This window comes from Panulirus ornatus, chromosome 45 (assembly GCF_036320965.1).
Source record: "Panulirus ornatus isolate Po-2019 chromosome 45, ASM3632096v1, whole genome shotgun sequence".
Classification (NCBI taxonomy): domain Eukaryota; kingdom Metazoa; phylum Arthropoda; class Malacostraca; order Decapoda; family Palinuridae; genus Panulirus; species Panulirus ornatus.
This window is the reverse complement of record NC_092268.1, coordinates 101,984-125,299: the sequence shown is the minus strand read 5'-3', so window position 1 is coordinate 125,299 and position 23,316 is coordinate 101,984. Positions and strand designations below refer to the sequence as shown.

The 23,316-nt window shown below is 39.0% G+C and overlaps 1 protein-coding gene and 1 long non-coding RNA gene across 8 annotated transcripts in view; both read right to left on the bottom strand.

Moving 5' to 3' along the window:
• Positions 1-23,316, bottom strand: part of LOC139762976 (uncharacterized) — a 198,358-nt gene that overhangs the window by 92,366 nt on the left and 82,676 nt on the right. The gene's annotated exons all lie outside the window — the stretch shown is intronic.
• Positions 1-23,316, bottom strand: part of LOC139762963 (uncharacterized) — a 102,207-nt gene that overhangs the window by 7,715 nt on the left and 71,176 nt on the right. Inside the window, exons 6-9 of one of the 7 annotated variants that reach the window (XM_071688303.1) lie at positions 20,777-20,880; positions 17,432-17,556; positions 14,292-14,473; positions 12,061-12,161 (exon numbers count right to left, since the gene is read on the bottom strand). In XM_071688303.1, coding sequence (XP_071544404.1) covers positions 17,467-17,556; positions 20,777-20,880 — 194 coding nt within the window. In that variant the 3' untranslated portion in view covers positions 12,061-12,161; positions 14,292-14,473; positions 17,432-17,466. Of the gene's footprint in view, positions 1-103; positions 3,787-4,884; positions 5,444-12,060; positions 12,162-14,291; positions 14,474-17,431; positions 17,557-20,776; positions 20,881-23,316 lie in introns of those variants that run through there. The other 6 variants (XM_071688304.1, XM_071688299.1, XM_071688300.1 and 3 more) reach the window with 6 other exon arrangements.

Sequence of the window (23,316 nt, the reverse complement as noted above, 5' to 3'; positions counted from 1 at the left end):
AAATATTCACATTAAATATGGAGGAAATACTAAGGAAACACTTTGTATGAAAGGCTGTCAACAGTTAAAGGTAAAAGTGTTATGAGATATGCTTTACACATACTTCCATGGTGTAGCGGTTAGTGATGCTGCCCTCGACAAATTCATGGTCCACCTGGGGTCGAGTGCAGCAGCTGATCCATGGTCAACTTCTGTTCATCCTCTCCAGAAATTGGTTAATAAATTGGGTACCTTAGTTATGAATACATGGAGAGAATGAGTGAGGAAAGATCAACAAAGAGGATATACGGGTCAGAGGTGGAGGAAAGAAGGAGAAGCGGGAGACCAAATTGGAGGTGGAAGGATGGAGTGAAAAAGATTTGAGGGATCAGGGCCTGAACATACAGGAGGGTGAAAGGTGTACATGGAATAGAGTGAATTGGAATGATGTGGTATACCGGGGTCAATGGATTGAACCAGGGCTTGTGAAGCATCTGGGGTAAACCATGGAAAGGTCTGTGGGGCCTGGATGTGGAAAGGGAGCTGTGGTGTTGGTGCATTACATATGACAGCTAGAGACTGAGTGTGAGAGAATGTGGCCTTTTTTGTCTGTTCATGGCACTACCTCATTGGAGGAGAGTTGGGGGCATCGGGAATGCTATTTTGTGAGTGGAAGGGTGGCGACAGGAATGGGTGAAGGCAGCAAGTATGAAAATGTACATGTAAATATACGTATATGTATGTATATGCTGAAATGTATATGTATGTATATGTGTGTGTGTAGGCAATTATGTATATACATGTGTATGTGGGTGGGTTGGGCCATTCCTTGTCTGTTTCCTTGCACTACCTTGCTGACGCGGGAGACAGCGGAGAAGTGGGAGACCAAATTGGAGGTGGAAAGATGGAGTGAAAAAGGTTTTGAGCGATAGGGGCCTGAACATACAGGAGGGTGAAAGGTGTGCAAGGAATAGAGTGAATTGGAACGATGCAGTATACCGGGGTCGATGTACTGTTAATGGATTGAACCAGGGCATGTGAAGTGTCTGGGGTAAACCATGGAAAGTTTTGTGGGAACTGGATGTGGAAAGGGAGCTGTGGTTTCAGTGCATTATACATGACAGCTAGAGACTTAGTGCGAACGAATGTGGCCTTTGTTGTCTCTTCTTAGTGCTATTTTGCATGTGCCTGGGGGGAGGGGGGGTGCCATTTCATGTGTGGCATGGTGGCGACTGTAATGGATTAAGGTAGCAAGTATGAATATGTACATGTGTATATATGCATATGTCTGTATATGTATATGTTGAAATGTATAGGTGTGTATAGGTGCGCACATAGGCCTTTATGTATATACATGTGAATGTGCATGGGTTGAGCCACTCTTTCATCTGTTTCCTTGCGCTACCTCGCAAACGCAGAAGACAGCGACTAAGTATAATAATAAAAATAATAGTAATGATATAGAGACAATGTGAACAAATGTGGCCTTTTTTGTCTGTTTTCCTGGTGTTACCTTGATGAAGCAAGGGGCAGCAATGCTGTTTCCTGTGGGGTGGAGTAGTGCTAGGAAATCACAACTAATTTCCTTATTCTCAACTTTATTTTCAAAGTAGGTCATTATTATTGTTTTCAGCTTTCATCAAATAGGTGTTGCTCTTAAAGATAAAGAATTAATAGAAAAACAAATGGATAAAAAAATGGCAAAACTATGTAGCAGACTTGAATCTAAGCTGAACATTTATGATCATATGTATATATATGTACTCATACCATACGCTTTCAATTAATTCTATTTTCTGGTGGAACAGGATAACGTAATAGTTATATGAAATTTAATGCAAATCAGTACATACAGTCCACACAATATACTGCTTAGTATTATGCTACTATTTCTGTGGTAGAATAAATGAAATAATGCTGATATGAACAATTCTTTGAATGTTTAATAAGTTTAGAGTACTATACATTTATATGAAACATGCACAGTATAATCAAAGATCACTCTGAAGAATGTTCACTAGTAACTGGCATTCCCCCCATGCAAACCAGTCTGAAGCACTCTGCCACGCTTGAAAAACTTGGGTTGAGTTAAAATGTGAATCAGTTGTTAATACCTTAACAAACTCATATAACTGAAGGGAAAAAGCCCCTGAAGTGATAATTCTGATTCTGACAGGAAGAAATTCAGGAAATGTATTTGTTTGAAAGCTAAATTTGATTACTGAGGGCCTATGATGTTGGTTAATAAGATGCAGATATTGCCATAGTGATTAGCTCACCCGATACATAGGCGAGAGTGATTCATAAGAATGAGGAGAAAATTAAACAATATTCTCTAAGTGTGGCACCCTTAAGCGTTACAAAGATCACTCACAGCAAAGGTGTATTGTACTTATGGTAAATATGAGAAGACCGTTAGTTATTTGAAGACCAGAATCATAATATTCCACTCAGCATGGTTATTTAGGAAAATGCATAAAGTTTGCAAAGGATCTGATGAAGGAACATGGTAAAAGCTGCCACTTTTGTGGTTAACCATTAATGGATTACGAGGGGTGGTTGACGAAATATCAAAGTGATTGGTGAGGCTGATACTGAGGATAAAGATGCAGTTAGCAAGTTGAAAAAGGTGGCTGTGCACCTTAACTGCACTTCACTGTATATGAGAAAGGACTTTACCAGAAGTGTATGCCAACAAGAACCTTTTATAGAACAATTTATCCAAGAAAATCTTTATGACACAACCCTAGTTATTTCACAAGTTTCTCAACATAACAAGCGACCTTAAGTCACCTCACTAAAATCAGCAAATGTTTTTGCATGCAAGTAAGAAAGTTAAGGTTTTCATTTGTTCTGGTGCCATGTGAAAAAAAATAAAGACATTCTGAACTGTCTAATCAGACACGTTTCATCATCTTTAATGCCTAACCCACTGACAAGTTACATTCTTTCTCATTTAACTTAATTGTTTATTACAAATAAGCTTGTAGAGTTTTAGTGAATTCTATAAAGCATGCTCTATTTAACATTATGACATCAATATTCTAAAGTTATTAAGAAGCTAGTCTTAAGTTCCATTTTGAATGATATTATATGATATATTTATTCATATTCTAAGAGAAACTAAAAAAAAATTGTAATAAATTCTTTTTCACATTTCTTTCCATTATAGCTAATCAAATACTTATTATTGTTAACATTTCCTAACATATCCTAGGGATGTCTTGTGAATGTGATGATTTACGTAGACAATGAAGTTCAACACTTGAATAATGCAAATCATTTTTACATGGTTTATGTGTCCAAAGTGGCATTCACAATTATACTATAATCAAAACTCAAAGGACGTCTGAAGAACTAAATTGGTAATTCTACAGTTAATGCGCCACAGAATTTGCAAAACATCTTTAAAAACCAAATGCTCCCTAATCTTCACTTGTGAGTGGAGTAATATATATCACAGTGGTTCTTAAAAATAGATCTCTCAATTGTAAGTAACAAATTATGTAATGTCTGTAATGCTTAAACTATAAAAATACCAACTACTGTCATACAGTGTAATTCCTTTCCATATATCAATGTATAAATATGTAACTTCATGACCAAATTCTAATTGAGATAAAGTATTTTTTGATATAAATTCAACAACAGATAAGTATTTTTACAATTCACACCCTATGAAAGTTATGAATCAATTTCATAGCTCAAATATCTCTCAATCTTCATCTGTGTTCTAAGTGATATATATATCAAAGTGTTTCGAAAAAATAGATCTATCAGTTGTATACATCAGAAATCTCCTTACTTCTGTGGGGATGAAACAGTAAAAATACCATGAAATATACAAGTTATCTATGTTTTAATGTTTATAGTTATTCTACATTATTATATAACTCTACATTTTTCCCTTTCACTCTTAACTCTACTACTAATGATTTATCAAATATTGAAAAACCAATTTCTTAGAGTGAAAAAGAGAAGAAATCCACACAGAAATCAATCCAATGATTCCTTAAACCACAAACCACGATCATGAAAAATGCACAAATATATCATCTTGGAATCACTTCTAATATATATATATATATATATATATATATATATATATATATATATATTTTTTTTTTTTTCATACTATTCGCCATTTCCCACGTTAGCAAGGTAGCGTTCAGACCAGAGGACTGAGCCTTTCAGGGAATATCCTCACTTGGCCCCCTCCTCTGTTCCTTCTTTAGGAAAACTAAAAAAGAGATGGGAGGATTTCCAGCCCCCCGCTCCCTTCCCTTTTAGTCGCCTTCTACGACACGCAGGGAATACGTGGGAAGTATTCTTTCTCCCCTATCCCCAGGGATAATATATATATATATATATATATATATATATATACATATATATATATATATATATATATATATATATATATATATATATATATATATATATTTTTTAATTTTCCAAAAGAAGGAACAGAGAAGAGGGCCAGGTGAGGATATTCCCTCAAAGGCCCAGTCCTCTGTTCTTAACGCTACCTCGCTATCGCGGGAAATGGCGAATAGTATGAAAAAAAAAATATATATATAGGTTATCTGGTACGCGTTTCTTCCTAAACCATAAGTTATTTCAGTGGTGCTCATTAACAAGAACTTCTGATAATTAACCCAAAATATCATTTCAGTTCATAAGGCACTGCTCTAAAAAAAAGAAAAAAAAATTACCTACGAAGTATAACCTAGTCTAACTAATCCCAGCAGAACCATTTTTATACTCTTCTAACTACACTCCACTCATTCATAACATAACTTTCATACTCCAATAATATACTGGCTGCATGATATTGCTAATTAACTCAAGAAATAATAATAATCAAACATCAATAACACAAGAAAACTACCATGAACTTCATACCAATAGCTGCATTTGCCCTGTAGGATCTGAGGTTTGGTGTCACATGTTTATATTGAGGGCTACGGGTATAAATATTTATCTAGGGGGTAACGGCCTACTATATTTCAATATAATAAAAAGTGGAGATTTATATTACGAATATATAAATTTCTGTGATTCCTACTTAAAAAAAAAAATATTCTCATAAAGATATATCAGACTGCGCTTTGAAAAGCCTAGTTATCAACGGCGGATAACAACTGAACAGCTCCCATGAAACAAGGTTGTTACGGAAATAATAACAACAAAGACCACAATTACAATAAGACTTTCACACACACACACAAAAAGAGAAAAAAAAATACACTCGCGATGGATACTTATGACGGATGTGTTACAAAATAGGAGAATAAATGCTTGGAGAGTGTCAACAAAATGTTTAGGTCATTTTAAACCATTGTAACTTTTCAAGATTACGTTCCAACATTGCAACTTTTCAAGATTACGTTCCAACTTACGAACAAACAGAAAAATACGCCACCAGGGGAAATGATACTATAGATAAGAGGGATTGCAATGTAAACAATAGATATAGTGTTTTGAAAAGGCCCCCCCCCCATCTCGAAAATGCAGATCACAACACGCTGTTTTGTGTACTAACGTATATATATGTTGAAAAGAAAAACGTAAAATGGTAACGATTAGAAAATGGGATGCTGAGAGTAGCATACAAGTACAGGGATGCTTTGAGAACACTAGCAAAATCTTAATACAAACTTGGACATCTATAATTCTTATTTTCATTTTTGTTTTGATAAGAGCTGATCTATTGTTTGAACACGTAAGAGCTGATATATTGTTTGAACACGGAAGAGTTCATCTGTTGTTTGAACACGTGAGTTCATCTGTTGTTTGAAAACGTAAGAACTGATCTGTTGTTTGAACACGTAAGAGCCTATCTGTTTTTGAACACGTAAGAGTTGATCTGCTGTTTAAACACATAAGAGCTGATCTGTTTGAACACGTAAAAGTTCATGTTTTTTGAACACGTAAGCGCTGATCTGTTGCTTGAACACGTAAGAACTGATTTGTTGTTTGAACACGTTGCTAAATGGGTGTTGACGGACTCCAATATATAACCCTTGCCAATGTTACCTGAAGGGGACACACTGGCCAGCCTCGCCACACTGTCCTCTAGTGTGTGTGTGTGTGTCATAAGACCATAGTCCAGAGTACTGTAGATGTACGCACTTATTTTTCTAGTTAACCTGCAAAGGCCACCTGATCTTCATTAAGGACCATGGAACGAAGAAAAACACGATCTTCTTACCAACACAATCTTACACTGGCACATATATCCTCTCCATCAATCTTTCCTAACTCATTCTCTCCATGTATCCAAACCATTTTAGCTCATCCTCTTCAGCATACTTTACTTATTACATCTTTTTCTTATCTTCACTCCAGGAACCCTCCTGATACTAAACATTACTGTGAAACATTTAATTCCAGACACATTACCGAGACAGTTTTTTTCCATTCAAACTTACCTCCCAATTGACTTGACCCTCAACCCTACTGTACCTAATAACCTTGCTCTTATTCACATTTACTCAACTTACTTCTTTCACAAACTTTACCAAACTCAGTCACCAGCTTCTGCAGTTTCTCACATGAATCAGCCACCAGCGCTATATCATCAGCGAACAACAACTGACTCACTTCCCAAGCTCTCTCATCCACAACAGACTGCATACTTGCCCCTCTTTCCAAAACTCTTGCATTCATCTCCCTAACAACCCCATCCATAAACAAATTAAACAACCATGGAGACATCACACACCCCTGCTGCAAACCTACATTCACTGAGAACCAATCACTTTCCTCTCTTCCTACACGTACACATGCCTTACATCCACGATAAAAACTTTTCACTGCTTCCAACAACTGGCCTCCCACACCATATATTCTTAATACCTTCCACAAAGCATCTCTCTCAACTCTATCACATTCCTTCTCCAGATCAATAAATGCTACATACAAATCCATTTGCTTTTCTAAGTATTTCTCACATACATTCTTCAAAGCAAACACCTGATCCACACATCCTCTACCACTTCTGAAACCACACTACTCTTCCCCAATCTGATGCTCTGTACATGCCTTCACCCTCTCAATCAATACCCTCCCATATAATTTCCCAGGAATACTCAACAAACTTATACCTCTGTAATTTGAGCACTCACTCTTATCCCCTTTGCCTTTGTACCATGCAAGCATTCCGCCAATCCTCAGGCACCTCACCATGAATCATACATACATTAAATAACCTTACCAACCAGTCAACAATACAGTCACCCCCTTTTTTAATAAATTCCACTGCAATACCATCCATACCGCAAAACTTTTACTACCTCTTCTCTGTTTACCAAATCATTTTCCCTAACCCTCTCACTTTGCACACCACCTCGACCCTATATCTGCCACTCTATCATCAAACACATTCAACAAACCTTCAAAATACTCACTCCATCTCCTTCTCACATCACCACTACTTGTTATCACCTCCCCATTAACCCCCTTCACTGAAGTTCCCATTTGCTCCCTTGTCTTATGCACTTTATTTACCTCCTTCCAAAACATCTTTTTATTTTCCTTAAAATTTAATGATACTCTCTCACCCCAACTCTCATTTGCCCTTTTTTTCACCTCTTGCACCTTTCTCTTGACCTCCTGCCTATTTCTTTTATACATCTCCCACTCATTTGCATTTTTTCCCTGCAAAAATTGTCCAAATGCCTCTTTCTTCTCTTTCACTAATAATCTTACTTCTTCATCCCACCACTCACTACCCTTTGTAATCAACCCACCTCCCACGCTTCTCATGCCACAAGCATCTTTTGGGCAAGCCATCACTGCTTCCCTAAATACATCCCATTCCTCCCCCACTCCCCTTACCTCCTTTGTTCTCACCTTTTTCCATTCTGTACTCAGTCTCTCCTGGTACTTCCTCACGCAAGTCTCCTTCCCAAGCTCACTTACTCTCACCACTATCTTCACCCCAACATTCTCTCTTCTTTTCTGAAAACCCCTACAAATCTTCACCTTCGCCTCCGCAAGATAATGATCAGACATCCCTCTGGTTGCACCTCTCAGCACATTAACATCTAAAAGTCTCTCTTTCGCACGCCTATCAATTAACACGTAATCCAATAACGCTCTCTGGCCATCTCTCCTACTTACATACGTATACTTATGAATATCTCGCTTTTTAAACCAGGAATTCCCAATCACCAGTCCTTTTTCAGCACATGAATCTACAAGCTCTTCACCATTTCCATTTACAGCACTGAACACCCAATGTATACCAATTATTCCCTCATCTGCCACATTACTCACCTTTGCATTTAAATCACCCATCACTATAACCCGGTCTTGTGCATCAAAACCACTAACACACTCATTTAGCTGCTCCCAAAACACTTGCCTCTCATGATCTTCCTTCTCATGCCCAGGTGCATATGCACCAATAATCACCCACCTCTCTCCATCAACTTTCAGTTTTACCCGTATCAATCTCGAATTTACTTTCTTACACTCTATCACATACTCCCACCACTCCTGTTTCAGGAGCAGTGCTACTCCTTCCCTTGCTCTTGTCCTCTCACTAACCCCTGACTTTACTCCCAAGACATTCCCAAACCACTCTTCCCCTTTACCCTTGAGCTTCATTTCACTCAGAGCCAAAACATCCAGGTTCCTTTCCTCAAACATACTACCTATCTCTCCTTTTTTCTCATCTTGGTTACATCCACCCACATTTAGACACCCCAATCTGAGCCTTCGAGGAGGATGAGCACTCCCCGCGTGACTCCTTCTTCTGTTTCCCCTTTTAGAAAGTCAAAATACAAGGAGGGGAGGGTTTCTGGCCCCCCGCTCCCGTCCCCTTTAGTCGCCTTCTACGACACGTGAGGAATGCGTGAGAAGTATTCTTTCTCCCCTATCCCCAGGGATATCTTATCCCCAGGGATATCTTATCCCCAGGGATATATATATATAAATATATATATATATTATCCCTGGGGATAGGGGAGAAAGAATACTTCCCACATATTCCCTGCGTGTCGTAGAAGGCGACTAAAAAGGAAGGGAGCGGGGGGCTGGAAATCCTCCCCTCTCGTTTTTTTTTTTAATTTTCCAAAAGAAGGAACAGAGAAGGGGGCCAGGTGAGGGTATTCCCTCAAAGGCCCAGTCCTCTGTTCTTAACGCTACCTTGCTATCGCGGGAAATGGCGAATAGTATGAAAAAAAAAAAAAATATATATATATATATATATATATTTTTTTTTTTTTTTATACTTTGTCGCTGTCTCCCGCGTTTGCGAGGTAGCGCAAGGAAACATATATATATATATATATATATATATATATATATATATATATATATATATATATATATATATACACAGACACATACATACATACACATGTACATAATTCATACTTGCTGCCTTCACTCATTCCCGTCGCCACCCCGCCACACATGAAATGACAACCCCCTCCCCCTGCATGCGCGCGAGGTAACGCCAGGAAAAGATAACAAAGGCCACATTCGTTCACACTCAGTCTCTAGCTGTCATGTATAATGCACCAAAACCACAGCTCCCTTTCCACATCCAGGCCCCACAAAACTTTCCATGGTTTACCCCAGACGCTTCACATACCCTGGTTCAATCCATACACTACTTAAATGATCTATTTAGCTAATCATACAATGCTTGCAGATTAAATCAAAGCTAGCACAGTGTGATTTGGAACAGTATATATAAATCAATGCTATCGAATAAGAAGGCAGTAGTGTGAGTTATATCAAGGAAAATTTAGGATTAAATGATGTAAATTGACATTACAGACTTATAAGAATCAACACAAATTTGGAAATCTAACCTACCCATCTCCAGCAGCCAAGATTCACAGTAAAACCCTTCCCTGCAGAACTGATTTTTGTTCTACTCCTCCCCATTCCCCCAGGTGAAAAAAACAAAACAAAATATATACTTTTTTCTGATTCATTGAGAGAAGTATCAAAAATATCAAAACAACTATTCTCATAAATAACCTTTTCAGTCATACGTGTGTGACCAAAGTCTTTCATGAGTATGTGGTATGAGGTATGTGCTGGAGTTTTGTACCCTTTCTCAAACATGGAGTGACCTTGAACCATAATTTACCCTCTGAAAATTTCACTGCTGTCAGTTACTCTGCAAACACCATGGGCAAAAGAGTCTTATTAAAGTGCAAGACTAGTGGCTGTAACAGTGATATCTGTGCATTTGGCAGCTACAAGAATAATTTAGTGTCTTCATGGAAAGAAATTAAATGTATCTTTGATGGAAAGTAGTGATATATGAGGCCTCATGACAGATACATGGTGGAAACAGGCTTACAACTGAGCTTACAAACTATCATAACAATGAGGAAATTTGAAGCCATTATATCTGATGGGATTTTTTCCTTTTTTTGATGTTTTATGTCTTTTCACATTATGATGTATTAGTTTATCATGTCAATTCTTTTTTATTTAATCTTTAATTTTCTGAAAAACTCTTAGGCTGGAGAATGCAAAGAGAAAAAAAAAGAGAGAGGGACCTAGCTTGGAAATGAAGGAGTAAAGATCCAAAAAGTCTTAGAAACTGAAGGGATACATACTAGGCCTATAAACACCACCACCTGACCACAAAGTCACTTGGAAATTTCCCTACATTCCTGTTGGTCCTGTACAATGCCTGTACCCTATTCTCACAAATTCATCCTCATCGCTCTTCCTGACACTGTACACTTACACTCCTCTTCATGTAAATTAGAATAAGAGGTTTCTTCCCTGTCTCATCAACTTACTTTTCTTATTTTTGATGTCATAAAAAGGATTACATGGGAGGTGGAAATATTGGACAGCAGAACTTGGTTACCATGGAAATGACATGGAAGGAGCAAGTTTCAAAAATGGATTGAACAATGTTCCAAAATTATTAGAAGGTGGTATAGGCTTCCAAGATCTTCCCAAGACCCATTTTTTGTTTAAGTTGCCATCTTTGATCACCCAATAGATTTTTACAAAGCGTAGGTATGTTAACAATTGGGAAGACTTGAGAACCACAGCATCCTAATATGCTTCCCTTATCTGAGTACCAGAGCACCCTAATATGCTTGTCTTATCTGGGTACCACAGCATCAAAATGATTAAAGTGATTTGCTGCTCAGGAGCTTAGGCAATGTATGAACAGCTTCTTGCTTGGATAGTCTATCCATTTGATGAGGTTCATTGGCAACTGAAGTGATGTCTCATATTCTGACTAGAATATTTAAGATTAACCCTAATAAGATTCAGTAATGTTTTCATAGGTTCTGAATTTTTTTTTGTATCTTGTCTACTTTTACATTAATCAACCACATTTTTCTTGATAAGGCTCACACCACATTTGCTTTAATTAATAAAGCAGAGTAAAATATAATGCTCCAAACTGCATTCTGCAATTTTCTATAAGCACTATACTATCATTGCAATTCTATTTCACTTATTAAAGGTACTTTCAATGCATAGCTAAAGTGGTAAACTACCAGGCACTGTCTCTACTCAATAGAACAAGCAAACAAAAAAAATCATGTGATGTCAAGACATGGCAATTCATTAGAAAGCAGACACACATAATCTTGCTGATAAATTTTGAGAAAAGTGATACCAATGGATCTCTTACACTGCACAGTTGAAATGAAATGTCGGGTTTATCTGAAACCCCTCTTACTCCCACAAAGGGAAGTCTCCAGAATGTGGGCTGGGCTTTGAATTTGAGGAGAATTGTTAGGTCAAACTTCTCAACACCAAGTGCTTGCCAAGTAAGGAATCAGTTGGTATCACTTTCATCAAAACCATCATCTAGAAGAGGAGGGACACCTACAATATTCTAAAGTAATTTGGAAATGTCCAACCTGTGTGAAGGCAAACACAAAACATCCACCTGGCACTTGATAAGATTCTTTAGAACTTTATTTGCTTTATAAACTAGTTTGTAAACTGATTTATAAACTAGTATGTAAATGGTGTATAAACTAGTTTGTCAACTGGTTTATAAACTAGTTTATAAACTGGTTTATAAACCTGTTGAAACTTGTATAGAAGGGAGAAAATCAAAGACCTTACCTTTCTCTTGGCTATGCAATTTTGCTGCACTGATGAAGAACTGACAAAAATCATTTCTTCCATTGGTTTCCTCTTCCATGTGACCATATGTGATGTTACACCTGAAATGTAGAGTTTTTTTTTATTTAAGTTCACTTTAAGCACTAAAGGAAGTTCCCATTTTATGAACTCCTGTGATTACGCACAAGTTCAAAAAACATTTAATTCCCAACACGACATACAATCAAATACTGATACTTATGAACCATGGATTTACTTAAATGTGCATGTTTTTCATTAACTGTAGCTTGATATGATGTATTATTAACTACATTTACATCAGCATGCATACAACATTAAATATACATTTACTTCAGCATGCATACAACATTAAATATACATTTACTTCAGCATGCATACAACATTAAATATACCCTAATTGTGTGCAAATTATTTCTTTATATTTTCTGACACAAATAATTCATCTTAAGACTAGCAGGCTCCAGGAATGAAACCTGTTCATAGATTAAGAGTTCTCCTTTTTTGTCATAAAATAATCAATGCATCGGGAGAAAGGAAAGTGATGTGTCTTGTTCCTGAAATGGCCACCATAGTTGAAACCTTTTATCATTTCAGCCTTCACAACCTATGCTATGGTAAAATGGCGGGAGAAATGCCAGAAATGTTATTAATATCATAGTGATTTTGTAGCAAGTCAATGAAAAAAATCAACAGTAATTATCAATAACAGGTAATTATCTTCCCTGTTTTTCCCCCCAAAAAAGAATCCAAATCCCATTGAATGTTTCCCATCTATAAAAAGAAGTTATTATTCCATTTGTATATAAAAAAAATAACTAGAAATAAGGGTGTCACAATTTATCTGAAATGTACCCTGTTGTAATTACAAGTAAGTATTCCTATACTGGATTAAATGGAAGATCTTCTTTGATAAAACCATTTTCTGATACATCTAGTTAGGTTGTTATATTGGACCTTCACTGGGTATATCAGACCTGTAGGAGTGTGAGTGAATGGAAGATATATAGAAAAATCAACATGAGATCAAGAGGATGAAGGAGGGGCTGACAAAAGAGGAGAAATGAGAGTTAGCATCTTAGCAGGTATCAGCAACTTCAGGGAGAATATGAAAATGTTTTAGGAGATTACTATTGTCAGAACAACAAGAAAAATGTTAGCTAATGGGGAAGTACTAATAGGCAGAAGTGAAGGGAAGTTGAATTGAATATTGTTGAATGTGTTTGATGGGGTATGTGGGATAATGGAGAAAGCAAAGTGAGAGAATCATGGTAAGTGGTTTGGTGAAAAAGGGAAGAGTTGGTAAAAGTCTTGTGAAGGATTAAAGATGTCAGCAAAGTGGTGGGAGTGGATGGGACTGCAGCTGAATTTCTTGAGAAAAGAGGCAACTGCATTATTGATTGGTTGGTTAAGGTCTGTAATATATGAATACTCATGGTGAAGTGCAAGAGGACAGGCAGAATGGAACTGTACAAAGGTAAGGGGAGAAAAGTAAATGTTCACATTACAGAGGTATGAATTTGTTGAGTGTACCTGATAAGTTGTATGGGGGTGTGGTGACTGAGAAGGAGGAACATTGTTGCTTCAGGAGTGGTAGAGAACATGTGAATCAGGTGTTTGCTCTGAAGAATGTGCATACAACATACTGAGAACAGAAGGATTTGCCTGAGGTGTTTTTGGAGCTGAAGAAAGTGTATATGGTTGAGATAAATGTTCTGTCGAATGTGTTATGAATATATGGTGTGTGAGGAAAGCTCTTAGAAGCAGTGATAAATTTCTATCAAGAGTAAGGCATGTGTGCGAGTACGAAGAGAGGATGATGAGTGGTTCTAGGTGAAGGTGGGTCTGCGGCACGGTGGCCTGATGCCACAATGGATGTTTGATTTGTTTATGGATGCGGTGGTAACGGAAGTAAATGCAAGTGTCTTGGAGAGAGGAGCAGGTCTCCAGTCTGTTGGGGTAGGGTGGGTGGGGCTAGAAGGCGAGTCATTTGTTGTTTGCAGATAACACGGCATTGCTGGTAGATTCAAGGGAGAAACTGTAGAATCTGGAAGGGTGTGAAAGGAGGAAAAAGTTGAAAGAAAACATGAATAAAAGTAAGGTTTTTAGTTCAGTACGGGCAACAGACAGGTTAGTTGGTGTATGATGATACTGCTATTACAACTACTATTAGTACTATTAACACTACTAATGATATCTTCAAATCGACTAACCGAGAGGCCAGGGATGTTATGAATTCTCTTAACAATGTGGTCGGAGTCAACAAGGATGGCGGGATCATTCTCATGTTTGATTCCATCCCAGACATTTCCCATCGACACGCCACACGAAGCCAATGGAGTCATCCCAGAATCCGCGTCCATTATGTAAATCTTCAACAGGTCGATTGCCGTCTCTAGCAACAGAAAACGGAAAAGAAGGAAAATGGCAAAGTAAAGAAAATGAAAAGATTGGGAAAAAGAGAGAGAAAAAATATAACCCAAATCTTGAAGGATACTTTTCAAAGACATATCTAAAAAATGATTTTCTTCTGAAAGTTAATGTAAATGTTTTGTCAGTGTAAACCAAGCTTAGTGTCAGTTTACAAAGACAACAGTACTTGTAAATAAGAGGGGAAAAAAAGGAGAAAAACTAGAACTTTCTGGTGACTTTACAAGTTTTACCTCGAATATTATCTACGTGTTTATAAGGAATTTAAACCATAACTTTTCGGTATACAATTGTTCTAACTTGACTAAGCTACAAAAGTTCACATATTTTCGCTCAGAGTTTCCTCAGAATTCTTAGGCTACTAAGTTCACAAATTTTCTCCCAGAATTTCTTCAAAATTTTTAGGCTCCTAAGTTCACAAATTTTCGCTCAGAAATTCTTCAAAATTTTTAGGCTACTACGTTCACAAATTTTCGCTCAGAAATTCTTCAAACTTTTTAGGCTCCCAAGTTCACAAATTTTCGCTCAGAAATTCTTCAAAATTTTTAGGCTAATAAGTTCACAAATTTTCGCTCAGAAATTCTTCAAAATTTTTAGGCTAATTTTTTTTTTTTCTATACTTTGTCGCTGTCTCCCGCGTTTGCGAGGTAGCGCAAGGAAACAGACGAAAGAAATGGCCCAACCCCCCCCCCCCCATACACATGTATATACATACGTCCACACACGCAAATATACATACCTACACAGCTTTCCATGGTTTACCCCAGACGCTTCACATGCCCTGATTCAATCCACTGACAGCACGTCAACCCCAGTATACCACGCTCCAATTCACTCTATTCCTTGCCCTCCTTTCACCCTCCTGCATGTTCAGGCCCTGATCACACAAAATCTTTTTCACTCCATCTTTCCACCTCCAATTTGGTCTCCCTCTTCTCCTCGTTCCCTCCACCTCCGACACATATATCCTCTTGGTCAATCTTTCCTCACTCATTCTCTCCATGTGCCCAAACCATTTCAAAACACCCTCTTCTGCTCTCTCAACCACGCTCTTTTTATTTCCACACATCTCTCTTACCCTTACGTTACTCACTCGATCAAACCACCTCACACCACACATTGTCCTCAAACATCTCATTTCCAGCACATCCATCCTCCTGCGCACAACTCTATCCATAGCCCACGCCTCGCAACCATACAACATTGTTGGAACCACTATTCCTTCAAACATACCCATTTTTGCTTTCCGAGATAATGTTCTCGACTTCCACACATTCTTCAAGGCCCCCAGAATTTTCGCCCCCTCCCCCACCCTATGATCCACTTCCGCTTCCATGGTTCCATCCGCTGCCAGATCCACTCCCAGATATCTAAAACACTTCACTTCCTCCAGTCCCTCTCCATTCAAACTCACCTCCCAATTTACTTGACCCTCAACCCTACTGTACCTAATAACCTTGCTCTTATTCACATTTACTCTTAACTTTCTTCTTCCACACACTTTACCAAACTCAGTCACCAGCTTCTGCAGTTTCTCACATGAATCAGCCACCAGCGCTGTATCATCAGCGAACAACAACTGACTCACTTCCCAAGCTCTCTCATCCCCAACAGACTTCATACTTGCCCCTCTTTCCAAAACTCTTGCATTTACCTCCCTAACAACCCCATCCATAAACAAATTAAACAACCATGGAGACATCACACACCCCTGCCGCAAACCTACATTCACTGAGAACCAATCACTTTCCTCTCTTCCTACACGTACACATGCCTTACATCCTCGATAAAAACTTTTCACTGCTGCTAACAACTTTCCTCCCACACCATATATTCTTAATACCTTCCACAGAGCATCTCTATCAACTCTATCATATGCCTTCTCCAGATCCATAAATGCTACATACAAATCCATTTGCTTTTCTTTTTTAGGCTAATAAGTTCACAAATTTTCTCTCAGAATTTCTTCAAATATTTGGACACCATATCATTATCCAGGAAATGACTGAGAATTTATCATACGTAATAAGCCATACTATTAGCATACTGTTCAACAGTATGTCAACAGTGCTTATAACATCATACCCTTAACAGATCAAACAGAAAATATATTTAAGGGAGACTATATTATGTTTCTCTGCTTTCACACAAAACGGACATAACCTGTTGATTAAAACGGAAAGGGTTACGAGATGTGGCAAACAGTAGAAAACAACAGAAGGGCTATAAGACGCAAATAGTAGAAAATAAGGGATATGAGACGCAAACAGTAGAAAACAACAGAAGGGCTATAAGACGCAAATAGTAGAAAATAAGGGCTATGAGACGCAAACAGTAGAAAACAACAGAAGGGCTATAAGACGCAAATAGTAGAAAATAAGGGATATGAGACGCAAACAAAATAACAGTTGGAAACAATAGAAAACAACAGGACTATGACACGCAAACAACAGCATATAAGGGTTATGAGACGCAAACAGCAGAAAATAAGGGCTATGAGACGCAAACAGTAGAAAACAACAGAAGGGCTATAAGACGCAAGTAGAAAATAAGGGCTATGAGACGTAAACAGTAGAAAATAAGGGCTATGAAAAGCAAACAGAGAGTAACAGAAGGGTTATGAGATACCGCAAACAAAAGAAAACAACAAAAGGGACACGAGAAGCAAACTGTAATAAAAAAAATACCAACAATTAGAGAGAACTTAAAGTTCGAAGGCGAAAAATAGCTGCTGCTTAGTGGAACAGATCCAACCCCTAATAGGAAACAGAAATAACATGGAAAGAGTCGCAGAGAGAGAGAGAGAGAGAGAGAGAGAGAGAGAGAGAGAGAGAGAGAGAGAGAGAGAGAGAGAGAGAGAGAGAGAGAGAGAGAGAGAGAGAGAGAGAGAGAGAGAGAGCACAAGAGGAAGGGCAGGACTTACTGAGGTTGAGGTAGAGAGATGTCTGGTCGGTCCTTCTAGTCGATGGGATTGCCTGATTGGGCAGGATCCAACATACTGGTCTTCGCCATTCCACTGTCCCGGACGCTACCTTCACGTCCACCAACCTAGAAGGAAGGCCAAGTAGCCATTTAGTTAATTCCATATATATATATATATATATATATATATATATATATATATATATATATATATATATATATATATATATATATATATATATATTTATTTATTTTGCTTTGTCGCTGTCTCCCGCGTTTGCGAGGTAGCGCAAGGAAACAGACGAAAGAAATGGCCCAACCCACCCCCATACACATTGTATATACATACACGTCCATACACGCAAATATACATGTATAGTATATGTATACATCTCAACGTATACATATATATACACACACAGACATATACATATATAAACATGTACATAATTCATACTGTCTGCCTCTATTCATTCCCATCGCCACCCCGCCACACATGGAATAACAACCCCCTCCCCCCTCATGTGTGCGAGGTAACGCTAGGAAAAGACAACAAAGGCCCCATTCGTTCACACTCAATCTCTAGCTGTCATGTAATAATGCACCGAAACCACAGCTACCTTTCCACATCCAGGCCCCACACAACTTTCCATGGTTTACCCCAGACGCTTCACATGCCCTGGTTCAATCCATTGACAGCACGTCGACCCCGGTATACCACATCGTTCCATTTCACTCTATTCCTTGCACGCCTTTCACCCTCCTGCATGTTTAGGCCCCGATCACTTGAAATTTTTTCACTCCATCTTTCCACCTCCAATTTGTTCTCCCACTTCTCGTTCCCTCCACCTCTGACACATATATCCTCTTGGTCAATCTTTCCTCACTCATTCTCTCCATGTGACCAAACCATTTCAAAACACCCTCTTCTGCTCTCTCAACCACACTCTTTTTATTACCACACATCTCTCTTACCCTGTTATTACTTACTCGATCAAGCCACCTCACACCACATATTGTCCTCAAACATCTCATTTCCAGCACATCCACCCTCCTGCGCACAGCTCTATCTATAGCCCACGCCTCGCAACCATATAACATTGTTGGAACCACTATTCCTTCAAACATACCCATTTTTGCTTTCCGAGATAATGTTCTCGACTTCCACACATTCTTCAGCGCTCCCAGAATTTTCGCCCCCTCCCCCACCCTATGATTCACTTCCGCTTCCATGGTTCCATCCGCTGCCAAATCCACTCCCAGATATCTAAAACACTTCACTTCCTCCAGTTTTTCTCCATTCAAACTTACCTCCCAATTGACTTGACCCTCAACCCTACTGTACCTTCCTCTTATTCACATTTACTCTCAGCTTTCTTCTTTCACACACTTTACCAAACTCAGTCACCAGCTTCTGCAGTTTCTCACATGAATCAGCCACCAGCGCTGTATCATCAGCGAACAACAACTGACTCACTTCCCAAGCTCTCTCATCCATAACAGACTGCATACTTGCCCCTTTTTCCAAAACTCTTGCATTCACCTTCCTAACAACCCCATCCATAAACAAATTAAACAACCATGGAGACATCACACACCCCTGCCGCAAACCTACATTCACTGAGAACAAATCACTTTCCTCTCTTCCTACACGTACACATGCCTTACATCCTCGATAAAAACTTTTCACTGCTTCTAACAACTTGCCTTCCACACCATATATTCTTGATACCTTCCACAGAGCATCTCTATCAACTCTGTCATATGCCTTCTCCAGATCCATAAATGCTACATACAATTCCATTTACTTTTCTAAGTATTTCTCACATACATTCTTCAAAGCAAACACCTGATCCACACATCCTCTACCACTTCTGAAACCACACTGCTCTTCCCCAATCTGATGTTCTGTACATGTCTTCAACCTCTCAATCATCTTCCGCAAAGTTTTTACTACCTCTTCTCTGTTTACCAAATCATTTGCCCTAACCTCTCACTTTGCACACCACCTCGACCAAAACACCCTATATCTGCCACTCTATCATCAAACACATTCAACAAACCTTCAAAATACTCACTCCATCTCCTTTTCACATCACTAATTGTTATCACCCCCCCCCCATTAGCCCCCTTCACTGAAGTTCCCAATTGTTCCCTTGCCTTACGCACTTTATTTACCTCCTTCCAAAACATCTTTTTATCCTCCCTAAAATCTAATGATACTCTCTCACCCCAACTCTCATTTGCCCTCTTTTTCACCTCTTGTACCTTTCTCTTGACCTCCTGCCTCTTTCTTTTATACATCTCCCACTCATTTGCATTATTTCCCTGCAAAAATCGTCCAAATGCCTCTCTCTTCTCTTTTACTAACAATCTTACTTCTTCATCCCACCACTCACTAACCTTTCTAATCTGCCCACCTCCCACGCTTCTCATATCATCAAATAATCTATAATGCTATAGTTCTATTTCTCATTAATTACTAACGTAATATGATTAGATAATCTGTAATGCCATAGTTCTATTTCTCATTAATTATTGACTTAATATAATCAAATAATCTACAATGCCATAGTTCTATTTCTCATTAATCATTGACGTAATATAATCAAATAATATACAATGCCATAGTTCCATTTCTCATTAATTATTAACGTAATATAATCAAATAATCTATAATGCCATAGTTCTATTTCTCATCAATTATTGACGTAATATAATCAAATAATCTATAATGCCATAGTTCTATTTCTCATTACCCAATGACGTAATACAATCAAATAATTTGTAATTCCTTAGTTGTATTTCTCATTAATTATTGACATAATATAATCAAATCATCTATAATGCCACAGTACTATTTCTTATCCCCCCAAAAAGAAAAAAGGAATCCTTTCTTTCTAAATTATCGCAAAGGTTTAGCAGCGAATTTCGGAATTTGGCCGAATCAAGGCGACATCTGTATGATATATGAGTATGAGACATAGCTGCACCACAGATGACCTTCCCTGCTGGGTGACACGCAAGGAGGTTGGGGAGGGGGGGGGGGTAAGGTGTTCAAGTTCTTGAGGAATGTCGGGAAAGCGAGGTCACCCATCCGGGAAGGCGACTAGGGGGGTATGTTTGACGGCATAGCACCCTCGACGGCACTGTGTGGTTGCGAGGCAATCCATACACCCTCCACACGCACACTCCCTCCTCCTCTTCCTCGCCAGCTACCAAGACCCTACTCTTCACATTACCTGCTGGAGGAGGCCCTGAAGGCTGTCGTTGAGACCCTAGTCTTTACATTACCTGCTGGGGGAGGCCCTGAAGGCTGTCGTTGAGACCCTAGTCTTTACATTACCTGCTGGAGGAGGCCCTGAAGGCTGTCTTTGATACGGACGACCACCGTCAGGGTCTGGACGTCCATCATTGGATGATCCGGCTCTCTCTTGGCGTCGCAGGCGTCTGTGATGAAATGAGGGACGCTACAATAATGCGAAAATCTATATATCTATATCTATATTTACCTATGATTACCCCATAACTAATTTCTATGAAAGAGTCCAAGCGTTACCCATAGCGTTTCTAAATGCCTCTGCAGCCCAAGGCTGCGCTATTTCCAGAAGCAGGAAACTTAAGACTCCTTGGAGCGAGAGGCTCTTTCACGGGACTGTGATACAGCTGTGCCAAAGGTGACTTTTCACTCGCGGTGTAATCTCCAGCAAGCAGAGTTCGGTAATACCTATATGCGTGCGAGTAGGAAGAGAGGGGAGTGATTGGTTCCCACTGAAGGTCGGTCTGCGGCAGGGATCTGTGATGTCCCCATGGCTGTTTAATTTGTTTATGGATGGGGTGGTCAGGGAGGTAAATGCAAGAGTTTTGGAGAGAGGGGCGAGTATGCAGTTTGTTGGGGATGAGAGGGCCTGGAAAGTGAGTCAGTTGTTGTTCGCCGATGATACAGCTCTGGTGGCTGATACGTATGAGAAACTGCAGAAGTTGATGACTGAATTTCGCACCCACAAAATACCGTGGGGACTACCATACCATCGTACAAACCCACATTTTCCCTTACAGACAGTGTCCTCTCCTTCCACACACTCTCTGATGCGGCCCTAAGACCTTTGTCCCTTCTCTCTCACCCTCTGATATACTTTCATCCGTTGCCATGTCTACTCCCAGGTGTCTGAAAGACTTCACTTCCTCCAGGCTCTGCCTAGTCAAATTCATACACAATCCAAAGTGTCTACCCCTCTTACAAAAAAAAAAAAATCTCATTACTTTACCTTTATTACATTAACTCTCAGCTTTCTCCTTTCATACACTATGTCAAAGTTGAACACCGGCTTCTGCAACTTCCCTTTCAAACACACCACCTGAACCGTGTCATCTGCAAACAGCAACTGTCTCACATCCCAGGCACTCCCAACCCTAGCATACTGTCGACCCACCACTCTCTCTCTCTATGACTCTCGCATTCACCCCTTTCACCACTCCATCTATAGATATTCAAAAGCCATCGTTGCATCACACATCCTTTCCGTACACACACCTTTACTTGTAACCACTCCCCTTCCTCCCTTCCTACAGGCACACACGCTATATTCTCCTGATAGAATCTCTTCATTGCATCTGATAGCTTTACTCCTATACTCCATATTCATAGCACATTCCACAAAGCATGTCTCTCATCCCTATCACACTCTTTCTCCAGATCCACAATTGCCACATACAAATCCCTTAGGTATTGTACACATCTTCAAAACAAACACCTAGTCCACTCATCCTCTACAACTTATGAAACCACATTGTTCCTTCCTTTGTCTAATATTCGGCTCATACCACCATCCTGAGTTTCAATCGTCACTCTCCCATATAGCTTACAATGTTATTCTTCAGTAATCTGAGTATTCAAATCTATCTTCCTTACCTTTAAAGGCGCTTATATATGCATTTTGCCAATCCTCACGCAACGCTCACATGCATACACTGAGTTTTCAAGAACTAAACACTCAACAACACTGTCACTCCGTTTCATAGAAAATCCTATCCACTCTAGCGTCTTGCCACACTTCATCATAACAAAGGCTTTCACCACCCTCTCTCTTTTCACCAGACCATATGCAGTGAGTCTTGTTCCTGACACCACCTCGCCCAAAACAATTCACGTCCCATCAAACAATCAACAGTTTTCTGTGCCTGTTACCACTTCTCAATGTACTCTCCTCATTTATGTTCCTATTCCTAAACATATTCTCTCCCACTGTTCACTTCCTTCCGAAACATTTTTACGTTCTCCCTGATACTTTCTCACCTCATCCCTTATTTGTCCTCTTTTTCAACCCCTGCACCTTCTTATTGATTTCCTGTCGCTTTCTTTTAAACCTCCCAATAACTTGTACAACCTTCCCCGCGGGCACCGTCGATATAACTCCTATCTCTCTCACTAGGAACTCAACTTCTTCATTCCACCATTTACTACCCTTTCTCAAAACCAACCTCAAGCTTCCAGCATAACTAACACTCATTCAACTGTATTAATAGCAGTTGTATCGATAACAACAGGAACGTAACCCTTAAAAATAGCAACTATAGTAGTTAGCAACTGTATTAATAGCAGTTGTATCGATAACAAAAGAAACGTGACCCTTAGAAATAGCAACTATAGTAGTTAGCAACTGTATTAATAGCAGTTGTATCGATAACAAAAGAAACGTAACCCTTAGAAATAGCAACTATAGTAGTTAGCAACTGTATTAATAGCAGTTGTATCGATAACAAAAGAAACGTAACCCTTAGAAATAGCAACTATAGTAGTTAGCAATTGTATTAATAGCAGTTGTATTGATAACAAGAGGAACGTAACCCTTAGAAATAGCAACTATAGTAGTTAGCAACTGTATC